General features: G+C 42.6%; 1 protein-coding gene across 3 annotated transcripts in view; it reads right to left on the bottom strand.

Moving 5' to 3' along the window:
- Positions 1 to 205: 205 nt before the first annotated feature.
- LOC147446148 (uncharacterized) overlaps positions 206 to 12,224 on the bottom strand; it is an 85,347-nt gene continuing 73,328 nt past the window's right edge. The window contains exons 2-3 of one of the 3 annotated variants that reach the window (XM_086525437.1): positions 1,807 to 2,102; positions 206 to 766 (exon numbers count right to left, since the gene is read on the bottom strand). In XM_086525437.1, coding sequence (XP_086381563.1) covers positions 756 to 766; positions 1,807 to 2,102 — 307 coding nt within the window. In that variant the 3' untranslated portion in view covers positions 206 to 755. Of the gene's footprint in view, positions 767 to 1,802; positions 2,103 to 3,151; positions 4,515 to 12,224 lie in introns of those variants that run through there. The other 2 variants (XM_086525435.1, XM_086525436.1) reach the window with 2 other exon arrangements.

The following is a 12,224-nucleotide window of genomic DNA, read 5'->3' as shown; positions in this document are numbered from 1 at the left end:
ATGATCCTGCTTGACTCCAGCAAGAAAACTACGTTGCCAAGCTAGATCATTTCATTTCCTTGATCGATGCCACGCTGAAAGCAATGACACAAAGAATCAAAAACCATTTATCATAGGCACAGACAAAGCATACAAAGCATGTTTCTCATCTATATATCCCACAGAGAGCAACTTGTGAGACCTAAAAGAAAATCCAAACCCTATGTGTTAGTAAAACCTCTTCTGTTATGACTTGGAAGTTTTGGAATTTCAAAAATTTCAGGACATTTCACAATTTTTAGTGTGATTTGTGAGGCCAAAATCTCAAGATACCCAGCAAATAATACATGGTAACCGTGCGACATTCTCTGTATATTTGAAAATTCCCATGTCCTAACAAGTCAAATATACACTAGCAAGCACACCATGTTGCAAAGAGATGTCAAGGCCCTTGCTATGAGTTCGAGGCCCTCACCGACACCTGATATAGGAGCTCCTTTCACACGTTGGTAGACGAGAAGGTGAACCACCTGAGCCCTTGTCAAAACACCAACACCGCTTTACACTGATCACATCATGGATGAGCGAAATGGAATGTCCACACATCATTCACCATGCTATTCAATGAGCAAAGCCTGGGACAAGACACTAGAAGTTGCTTGCATGGCTATTCGAATCTTCCAACACCCATTGCTTCTGGCTCAGATGACTCCCGCCCCTTCACGACTCACGAGCTCTCTGTCTTTTGGTGAAAAGTTTGTCCAGATCTTCAGTTGCTACATTGCTTCTGGTGTAGTAAGACAAAGTTCAAACATTACCACATTAAGCAAAGTTACAAACGGCACTGTCAAAAGAACAACTTCAAGTTGACATGAACACAAAAATGTCTGCCGATAATATAGAAACACAGAACCTGACAAAAAGAGACTCTGATCATTGCCCTCATTTACCTTTCCCCGATGCATATTTCAAAAGTAGCACTGAACCATTATACACTGCGCATGAACAGAACTTCAATTTCATTTTGATATTCGTAGCAGTTGCAGTGAACTTGCATGAAGAGTGAATACAACACGTAGAAATACAGGATGGTGTCAGTAAGGAAAGACAAACATCACATTGAGTAAATAATAGTGACCGTCTTACAGAAGTGGTGCAACATAGCTATAAGGTAGAATAACAAGAAATTCTCTTCTGAATAATCAAAATGCACCTAATGATTGACACTAGATACCAAATCTATGTAGAACCTTCGGACTTTGAATATACATCTATCTATAGGCAGTGGCATGTCAAGCAGCTTTCCATGAAGCCAAATTTTCAAATAAAGGTTCTCTCTTCATGTTTGTTCTTCGTCTCTTTTACACAAACCTTCGACTTAAACCACTTTGATTCTAATCTGATGACCGACGCCAGTGCCCATTGACCCAAGGTCCATCTCTCTACGTATGGGCAGTGGCATGTCAAGCAGCTTGCCGTGAAGCCAAAATGAGAACTTTCTTTTAATGTCTTTTCTTCGTGTAGGTTTGATATCTTTTACAAAAAACCGAGTTAACCGCTAGAGCCCCCTTCGTTGCTAATCTGATGGCAGCGTCTTCAACAAATTTTCATTACAGAAGATGAACACCTTTTCATTCATTTTTAAAAGTAGTGCCCATCAGCCCAAAGGTCTATGGCCCAAGTTCATCCCTCCCTAAGGGCAGAGTAAGTGCCTGCAGTGCTCGCCATTAGGCACTAACTATTTTTCGACACCCCTCCTCATCAACTGCATGTTAACAACAATAGATAAACTGACATAGCAATGAGAGAGTGCAGAGTCAAACCTGCCTCTTAATTGAGGTGGTAATAACAATCCACCTGCGGTATCAGGTAAGTTCCTTGGTGGTATCAAATTTCCTTTTGGAATTTTTTTACGAGGACCATCTACAGACCCATTCAAATCAGACCGCTTGGTTGACGTGAATGAACTGCCTCCAACATTCACAGCTAGACTCTCTTTTACAGAATCAAAAGAAGCAAGAAGCTGTGTAGCATCTGGAAGTTTCAAGGATGTGTCCCCTAAATTTGTACTCGAACTACAGAAACCAGCCTCTAGCTTCACAGTCTCCATGGTACCACCAGAGCTGCATGTCAAAACATATACATGGTTTACAGGGTCGGCGATAGCTGGACATAAAAACAATGACAGAGAACAAGCACTTACACAAACTTTACCATCCCATCAAATGTGTGAAAACAAAAGCCAACATAAACTATCCTGTTTATTTAAAGAGCAAAAAGTCAAAACATCTACATGCTTTACAGGGTCAGAGAAGGCTAACAAATAGAGTGACAGAAATGAAATGAAATAAAATGTTATATTAACGTCTTCAAAAGGCCAAAATGACCTATGAGACCAAAGCGTTACAATGTGGTGAATCTGATACAAAGTCAGAGTAACAAAATGAAAAGACAAAATGAGAAAATGCTAAAATAAAAGTACTATGGGATCCTAAACTGGTAGGTGTGAACAGAGAAAAAGCATTCATACAAACTTCACAAGCTCATCAGATATATGCAGACAAAAACCACCATAAACGTACTACATTTATTTAAAAAGCAAATAATCTGACTCAGAAACCATCTAGCGTTTTTCTGGTACAGTAATGAAAGCGGTTGACTTTCAGGTTTTTGGGCGCCAGTTATTGTTAGCAGCTGCTTTTGGGGGTGACTTGTAAAAGCTGGCCACAATGCCTTTTAAGTACGAGGCCTTGGGGGAGGCTTTGTAGACTTGCGAGTTGTGCAATTGCGAAGAGGCTCTCCCCTGCAGTTGTAACTGTGAATATTCAAACAATAACGAAGTACAGCAAGGGGCGGGCCAGTGCATCTGGGGAACTCTGCCCCACCGTATCTTGTCTAAAGTGTTTAGTTCAAGTATTCTGCTCTTTCAGTTCAATTCGTGGTAGTGTTGTTCTGTTCATTGCTTGTCAGTGACTTGTCGATACAGTGATATCAAAGCTGACTCACGTGCTCTTGCATCGGTTCCTTCTCCTCCTAGATGCTGCTTCCCATAGCTGCGATATCCAGTTGTAAGTAAGCTGGTCCAGAAATACTCTCTCAAGTTCAGGCGAAGTGGATGGAATAGATACTCCTCAGTTTTTAGAGCTTCACGTTGAGGCTTTTGGGCTGCAACCATTCCAAAAAAGCACTAAGAGAGAAACACTCTGATCCTATGAGAAGTGGCAGCCGAAGATGGACGATGTCACAAATGGGAGTGCATAGTAATATCGAATATACTATGATAAATAGGTTATTATGCTTTAGTGCTGAAGCCAATTGATAGCAAGAGAGAGAGAGAGAGAGAGAGAGAGAGAGAGAGAGAGAGAGAGAGAGAGCTCTGAAGCAAAGACCATTCTATGTTAGCATTGCATCTGTGCATGAGACTGCAACAAAGGACGCCTAGGTTGTGAGTGTGTAAGCATTGTTTTCAACTTGTAAGGTTTTATTGAGATTTTAGCAGGGTCATACCATTTTTAAACGTGGCCGGCTGCCCACTTATTACAGGCAAGAAAAGCAACAAAAACCAAGGCGTCCCTTTCAGTATTTCTTTATATTGCTTCACCAAGGTACAAACTATGGGACTCTACTCTGCTTCTCCACAAGGTAGAATACTAAAGAGAGACCCCTGTGCACATACTTACAAACCTTTGGCCTCCCAAAAGCATCTCACATGAAAAACAGTGCCTCCAAAAGCACCGTGTTCATAAGTCCACGCCCATAAGACTATCAACGTAAAACACAGGTTGTCTCTCTATTAATACTACCCCTGAGAACCGACGTCCAGGCCATGAGAAATTCAAAGGCCATATACAACCAAGCGCCCCCTAGACTCCAACCTGCGTCGCTCGAAGGTTTCCATTTACAACTAAACACTCCTCAGAACGCAACCTGCGTCATTTAGAGATTTCGAACTTCCCCATGACCGAAGTCCGGGCCATGAGTTATTCACAGCTCTAGTACAATTGAATGATCCCCAGACTATAGAGGCTTTTCAAACAACGTTGAAACCAACATCAAAACCAGAATCAAGCAAACTCACGACAAGTTCAAAATATATAAATTTTATTTCAAACAATTCTACAATAGTATTCTCAAACAGAGTTCAAAAAGTATCTAAATACAAATCAAAGCTTGCCTTGTGGCTAACTCGGCCACAATCTCTCTAGCAAACTTATCATAATCAAAGTCCATCTGCTTGAGGAACTCTGGATAGACAATATTCTCGGTGGCTCCTAGATCGAAGAAGATAAGTGCCTTGAAGCCATTTTATCTTTCCATATGCTCTGCACAATTCTTTGGAACCATCTATAGAGATGCCAAAAATGTTCCCGTACTGTAGTTTTCGCCTTCTTAGCAAGAGATTCCTTGGGAAGTTTATCCCCTTTATTATGACATACATAGGAGATGTGTCCTTGTGAAAGGTGGCAGCAGAAGATACAATGAAGACAAGAAATGGCTCGTGATCCGGTGGGCACCTCGACTCCGATCTAGAATACCTGCAATGCGAAACACATGAACAAGGCACCTATGGAGAAGAGAGATCAGTGAGATAGAAAAAGATAGCACATCTGAGAATACGAGAGAGAGAGAGAGAGAGAGAGAGAGAGAGAGAGAGGCTCTCCATGCTGATAACAAGCTGATCATACAAGTGACCGGTCCGATATAAAATTGTCATGCCAACTGGATAGACCCGAGGTACACATAACTGCAACTGTGACTGCTTCAGACATTGCCTACTGCTCTTGCTGAAACCGGCCCATAGGGCCGTAGACTTTAGCTTACACCCGATTCTTTACTTGAAAAACTTTACTTGAACTTTACAACACAGAGAAAATTTGCATATAAACCTGTAACTGGAAATAACACTTCAAACAAACCACGGCTTGGCAGCTAGAGTGCTACCAAGCAGACAGTGACACCCTGTAGGCGGCGCCCTTTTCGATATTTCTTTATTCTTATAAAACTTGGGAAAAAACCTCCAAGTTCCAACGAGCTGTCCCGCTTGTACGGGGCTGAAAATGGCCCACACTAGCCCGATTTCGGTAGCATAACCACAAAAGGAGGCTTCACAAACAAAGTCCCCATGTAAAAGATGACTTCCCTGTAGCATTCGAGCACTTTCCCAAACCTGGCGGGAATCTGCAGCATGCTGAATTCTCTTTTTTTTGCCCCAAAAATGCACCCGATCACCTGTACAATGATCCCATCCCTTCCCCGAAGCTCCTAGGGGTATTAAGGATCCATTCGGGTCAAAACCCTAAACCTGCAAAAGCACACAGCAGGCTGTATTTTACTGTTTTGGCTCCGTTTCACCTGTCGGTTGCATCCGTAGCAAGCCCTCGTACTCCCATACATGTAGGGCTACTTGCCCTTTGAATCAGACAAGATTTCTCATGTGAAATCTCTCCAAATTCACATGTACCTGCGGGGAATTAGCAATTAGCTAATCCAGTACCTGGACACGAGGCTCTTGCCTCGGCATACGCGCATGAGCCCACACAACTGTACATACAGATGGAAAGCCCTAGAGCTAGGCACTACGATTCTGTTTCAAAGGTGCGAGCGGAATCATTGCGCTACATAAGACAAGGGAGAAGGCAAGCTTTCCATTAAAGTTGTGATCACCTGCACCCACGACTCACACACACTTGTGTTCACTTGTAGAGCAAAAATCAGTCCCCCACTCTCAAATTGTGCGCCCCCTCTTCATGCAGACTTAAAAAAGTGATCTCGAGCCGGCATGTGTCCAGTTTGCCTCTTTTGAGTTAATTCCTAGTACCCACCGACTTATAAAGTGTAGCGAGGGGCCTAAATGACTTCGAACTGAGCCTAGACACCCTTTTGCTGCTCGGATTCCAGTACCGACAGCCCAACCATCTTGTGACGACCTGCCCTTCCCGACTGCAGGTGAAACTCTCGACCGTCAGTCATTTCACACTCGCCACACAATGTCCGACCATTTGTGACTTTAAAAAGAGGGTCCCAAAAATTAAGGAAAAATCGAAACCAACAACTAAGGTTAGTGGTTGCCATAGCCTCGTGACATACCCCCCTCTTGAAATCGCAAACATCCTTGATTGCATACCAGATATACATGTCATAGATGATTTAGTGTGATTAGCATTCTTTTATCATCACATGTATCTGCATGAAAGCTCATGAAACATAGATACAAATGACTTAATGAAACCTTCATATTTTTGTTATTTCATTTACGATAGAAGTGAGCATAATACCTTCAGCACTTGTAGACAAGTGTCCACTTCTATTACACTGAATCCGTATGCACATTTGATGTGCTACCTGCATTATTACCCCTCTTTTGAACACGTTGGGTTGGGGTATATGTAGGTTGTAACCCAAAGGCCTCAAGGTAAAGCTACAATACATTTGGTGACTTTAGCAGTTCACACTCTTCCATCCACTTTGCATCCATAGGTGGATAGTTCCTGAACTTCACCAAATACTGTCGTGCAACTTTTCCCTTAATTTTTCTTTCCTTATGTGCCAAAACCTTCTCGCGCATCTCCTCAGTGACCAAACAAGACATCTGTGCCCACACCTGCTCTCTGCATGCATCTCGGCTCTCTGACTTAGGCTCAGCTAAAAGCAGATCTGTCACAAACGGGAGCGCATAGCAATATAGAATATACTCGGATAAATAAAATTTATCACTTGATACTAAAGCCAGAGAATATAGAGAGAAATAGATAGAGAGAGAGAGAGAGAGTGAGAAGATCGACACAGCACTGGGAACAAGAAGATGGGTTGGTCTCCCCCCATAATAGTATCTTTATTACTGAGGAGAAGTCTATACAAGCACTTGAACCAAACGTATTACCACGATTATTCTAGAATAAGACTTGATGGTTCCAGAAGACTCAACTTCCTATTCCTAGGGCAAAACCCTATTCCAAGAAACTTTGGTTCCTTATTCCAAATCCTCGAGAATCAAGGTTCTCGCCACTGGATTTCACCTTCCACACTCAGGGTATGGCATCCTTGCAACTCTTTTCCGACTCTGTTTCTTGAGTCCTCTTCCCACAGAATAATTCTACTTTCCCGGACACGGGGTCCTTACTTGGGAATCTCAACTTCCGGATCACAACTCGAGCGACTACCTCTCCCCAAACTCAGGTACGAAACCCTTGGGCTAATCTGGCTCTAGTTCCTCAGAGCGCTTTCTCCTGCAGAGGCTCATGCCTTCCTCTGCTCCTACTCTCTCACTACGAGGAAATACTTAGAGATCATAACATGAAAATCGTTATCTTCAAAGTCTCGACGCTCGAAACGCAACTCGGTTCTCGAAAAGCAATTCCCCGGAAGAGATCTCTACATAGAAAATCCTCTCTTCCAATCCTACACACAAAAGAAGTGTGTTCTCGGGTTCCTTCTCGTAAATCAACCCCGTCTACGACGTTTATGGGCTGAAAACAGAGAAAAACGACAGCTTGTCGCCATGGGAACACGCTCCGTAGGCACTTCTTCGCAAGGGAACTCGTGCACTGGGTCCTAGCGACATCTGGTGCACTTGGGGCAGCCATGGGCATCACTGGCAACGTCTTCTTTGCGGCTAAAATCTGTAGCAGCATCTCCTCGCAAAAACTGGTCTTCCCTCTGGGAGAGGGTGTGTGATACTTTTATAGCTCCTTGGCTACGGCAAAGATAGCAGAGCATTGGCTGCTTGCGTAGAGATCGCGGCCGTTTTTTCGTTTTTTTTTTTTGTTTTTTTTTGCGCTGTTCTGCTTGAAAAAGAGAGAAAAATCGTTGGCTGGTTTTTACTGCTTTATTTAACCATAGGCTACCGACTTATTAAGTGGGCGGCTCGATGGTCTGAATCTGTTCAAAAACTCAATAAAACCTTATAAGTTAAAAACAACGCTTTCACAGCACTTCCGAGGTGTCCCTAGATGCAATCACATGCATAGTTGCAATGCAGACATAGACTTCCTCATGGGAAAGCATCTGCTTTCCCGAAAAGCAATCCCGCTTTCTCAAAAAGCATCCGTTTTTCCTCAAAGTTTCCTTTGAATCCATCTTCATTCAAGTGCTTGCTTTTCCTTCTACACAATTCTAACACAGTTCGGAATTTCCTCTCGACTATGGATACTTCCTTTCCGATGCACCCGTCACCCACCTTGTGACGCATCAAGAATACCCATCACCTAGTTCTTTTCTACCGAACTTACGGTACAATCTCCTTCACGATGCTCTATCACCCATCCTATGACGCATCAGAGATGTCCGTTCCCAGATGGTCGGATACTTCTTTCCGATGTTCCTTGTCACCTATCCAATGTGACGCATCAAAAGTACCCGTTCCTGGGGCCTTACAGATATTCCCGTTTTAGGTGCTCCCGTCATTACTTTGAATGATGCACTAGAAATACTCTGTACTCGGATGTCTCCAGTGAGAAAACCGTCACTTAAAATTCCAATAATTCATTTAGAATTATTTAGTGTTCCAAGCGAGAAACCCTCTCAATTATAAATCCAATAATTCATTTAGAAATATTTTCCTGTCAGATAAAACCAATTTAGCAACATCCCTTTCACTTATAAACAGTTGTCTTTAACTGTAGAGGTCCAATTGAATTGCCAGGGAGAAACCGAAAAGATTCCAAATCTTGCTCAATGGTGAGTTGAGCTAGTCCTTTCTCAAAAGAGAACTTAAAATTTAATTAAACAAAAATTCGATAATTACAATACTTACCTTACCGATTCATGTCGTTCCTCTAGTACCTCGAGGATATCCTTCACCAATCATCAACTTACGAACCATATAAGAACTCATCATTCGCGTCTTTCCAACTGATCGAAAGTTTCCTCATCCGAGAATCTGTTAACTCAATTCCACCTTCTCAATCCCGAGAAGAATAATCCTCCTAGAAATCAATCTAGGTATCTGTCCTTACGCATAATCCTATGTTGATACTCCAGAGGGTATTGAACCTCTTGTGTCCGTCCACATAGGGAATGTCCAAGTCATAGAGTATTAATCTTGATGTCTTTCTTTCACAAATAGAGTTTGCGATCACCTTAAAGAAGGTTCTTGTTCCGGGCCGTTACTTTGAGTAGGCCAATTGTTCTGATCCGAAGATCTCTTGTGCACAGTGGCACTTCTTTCCAATCTTTTTCTCCTGCGAGTTATTACCCAGCAGTGTTTTCCCAACGTCCATTAGCGTCTCTTTCCTTGCAAAATCATAAAAAATGATTTACCTTGCAAGCATCAATGACAACTTGCAAAATCTTAAGTGGATAGGATTCTAGCCATAGCATTTTTTGAACGTACGTTCAAACCCGGTTCACAATAGAGCGAACCCTCTGTGATTCTCAGGGATGTTCTCCCATATGTAATTCTTACCATTTTGAAACGGTTGGCAGATTATACTCTTACGAACCACCGGACCATTTCCTGAAAAGGAAGTTGGTTCATCTTATTCCGTTCAACAAAAAAAAAAATCAAGTGGTTGGATGACCCACCTTGGCATAGGTCTGCATCTTCGTGTGTTATCCATGTACCCAAAGGTGTACATAATTCTTAAGCTGTGTTAGAGTTTCGGTGAACCTGGGAGATTACCCTCCCATCGTAAGATCCTTAGAGCGAAGATGTTCAGCCTGACGATCCCTTGGCTCGATCTTAGAGCAAAACCCGCTCATCAATAAACTTGAATTTCAAATGTGGAATTCTACGAGCATAGGCCAAGGCCTACTCTTGCTTCTTCCCTCATAAAGAGAGTAGTCCTTCACTTGTGCGGAAAGCACTACCATATCTTCCCTTATCGGGTAGGGGTGTGGACTTAAAGAGTACTCAAGCTTAATGAAAGCTTTTCTTTGCTTGAAAGCTCAGAATGGTTGCTTCATAATTTCTTACCCGTAGTAGCAGGTAATCTGTTCAAGAATTACCGGATACCAAATCAATAGTTGACCTTCCAAATGGTTTAGCAAACGAGTTCATCTCTTAGAACAATGTTCCAACTTGATCCTACTCTCATAAATACTCGAGAGTGATTGTCCTTGTTAGACACGTGCATATCTCGTGCATAAAAGCAATACGCAGTTTATGACTTCCTCAAAGACTCAACTTTAATCAAAGACTTGCCCTCTCACTTAAAGTTTGAGGGTCTTCTATTCAAAAACTCAGGAGTTAGATTGAATTTCCCTACTCTAAACTTTCTCCAGATAGCAACGTATCCTTCGAGAAGAGGTAACAAAAATTCGTTTTTCTGTGTTCAATGGTTCCCGTCCCACTGCGGGGATTAGATTCTATGTACACTAAGGTGTACCCTTTCCGCTTTTATTGTTGACTCCACCATCTGCTGCAAAGTATCTTGCAGATGCGTCTACAAACTTCGGGCAAAAGTCCTTCGTTGAACTTCTTCATCTTTCCTTCCTCAGAGAGGATCAAGAGTGGAGCTACCTTGGCAAGAGTAAACCACTACTTGCTTTGACTTGCTCGTGTTCCTATTGGGCAAACCGATCCAAAATTTCTTGGATGCCTTCCTCAAAGCATAGAGGAAAAAAATTTGTCAAAAAATTCAGCCTTGAATTGAATCTAAGTCTTGTTGTAAGTTCCTTGCAGAGCTCTGGTATACCACCAAGTACTTGCAATCCCCTTGAGGTGTTTGGTCACATATCTCACCTTTGACGCTTCTAAGAAATTAGAAATTGTCATTTGCAAAGGCAACTTCAAACTATCGAATTAAAGCAGTAGCTTTTGGGACATCTTCCCTTCCGTCAAAAGTATCAAACTTGACCAGAGTGTTCTGAGGTCTAAAGACCACCTTCATATCCTTCCCGGAATGACTGGATTTCATGGCTATGGTTCTCGATTGATGTTCATGGATATTTTCTAGATTCTAAAGGATCTTGAGCATTCCTCTCCTTGGATTCTCTAGGTTCTTGAGCATCATGCTCTTGTCCCCTTCTCAAAGAATCCCAAGTCTTGTGTCGACTTCTTGCAGAGAGAGAAAATTTTCCCAACACTGCAAGCTTTTCCTGCAAGACTTAGATTTCCGCCTGCTTACTTCTCTCTTGGCTTGTCATGGCTTCTTCCCGTATCTTCCCAGAGTCGTCCTCCTTTACAGAGAAAGAGAGGAGACCATGCTTTGATACCACTGTCACAAACGGGAGCGCATAGCAATATAGAATATACTCGAATAAATAGAATTTATCACTTAATACTGAAGCCAGAGGATATAGAGAGAAATAGATAGAGAGAGAGGGATAGAGTGAGAAGATCGGCACAGTACTGGGACCAGAAGATGGGTTGGTCCCCCCCCCCGTAATAGTATCTTTATTACTGAGGAGAAGTATACAAGCACTTGAATGAAACGTATTACCACGCTCGTTCTAGAATAAGACTTTATGGTTCCTGGAAGCCTCAGCTTCCTATTCCTCGGGCAAAACCCTATTCCAAGGAACTTCTGGAACAAACTGCTGACGTGTCAAAGCCTAAAGAATGGAGCCAACTTACAGATGCCGGCCAAGGGGCCTAAACCCTAAGAAGAACTGGTAGTAGAAGAAGTGTCACCGAGTGAGGACGTGGTTGCCCGAGTACAGAAAACCCTAACCCTAATTTCTGCCAGAAACCCTAATTCTGAAAACCCTAACTGCTGAAACCCTAATTCTGGAAACCCTAACCCTAAAACCTGCAAACCCTAATTTCTGCAAGAAACCCTAATTCTGAAAACTCTAACCCTAAAACCTGCAACCCTAATTTCTGCCAAAAACCCTAACCCTAACCCTAAGGCAACAGACAAATTCCGACAATTGCGCTGACATGATGACGTGGCAGGCTGTACGGATTTCCGTAAATTGTGCTGGCAGCTTTTGGCATTGCTTTTTGGACCAGAAGCTTTTGAGTTTGAATGAAAGTTTTTCATGTAAACTACTTTTTGGACCAGAAGCTTTTGAGTTTCAAAGCTTTTCATGTAAACTGCTTTTTAGGCCAAGGGCCTTTAAATATGAGGCTAGGGCTCATTCTCTGGCATGCTTCAGTACGAAGGTGCAGAGTCTGGAGTACCAGCTTGTACTTTGATGATGCAATATAAAGAAATACCGAAAGGGGCGCCAAGGTTTGGGGCCAATACTCTCTGGGGTGGAATTCCGCCACTCCGTGTCGCGTGTCCTCTCTCTCTCTCTCTCTCTCTCTCTCTCTCTCTCTCTCTCTCTCTCTCTCTCTCTCTCTCAGTTCAGTTGTTATT

This window comes from Adiantum capillus-veneris, chromosome 12 (assembly GCF_014529385.1).
Source record: "Adiantum capillus-veneris isolate H3 chromosome 12, ASM1452938v2, whole genome shotgun sequence".
In the NCBI taxonomy this organism is placed as follows: domain Eukaryota; kingdom Viridiplantae; phylum Streptophyta; class Polypodiopsida; order Polypodiales; family Pteridaceae; genus Adiantum; species Adiantum capillus-veneris.
Note: the sequence above shows the minus strand (reverse complement) of the source record. Positions and strands in the feature narration are given on the sequence as shown.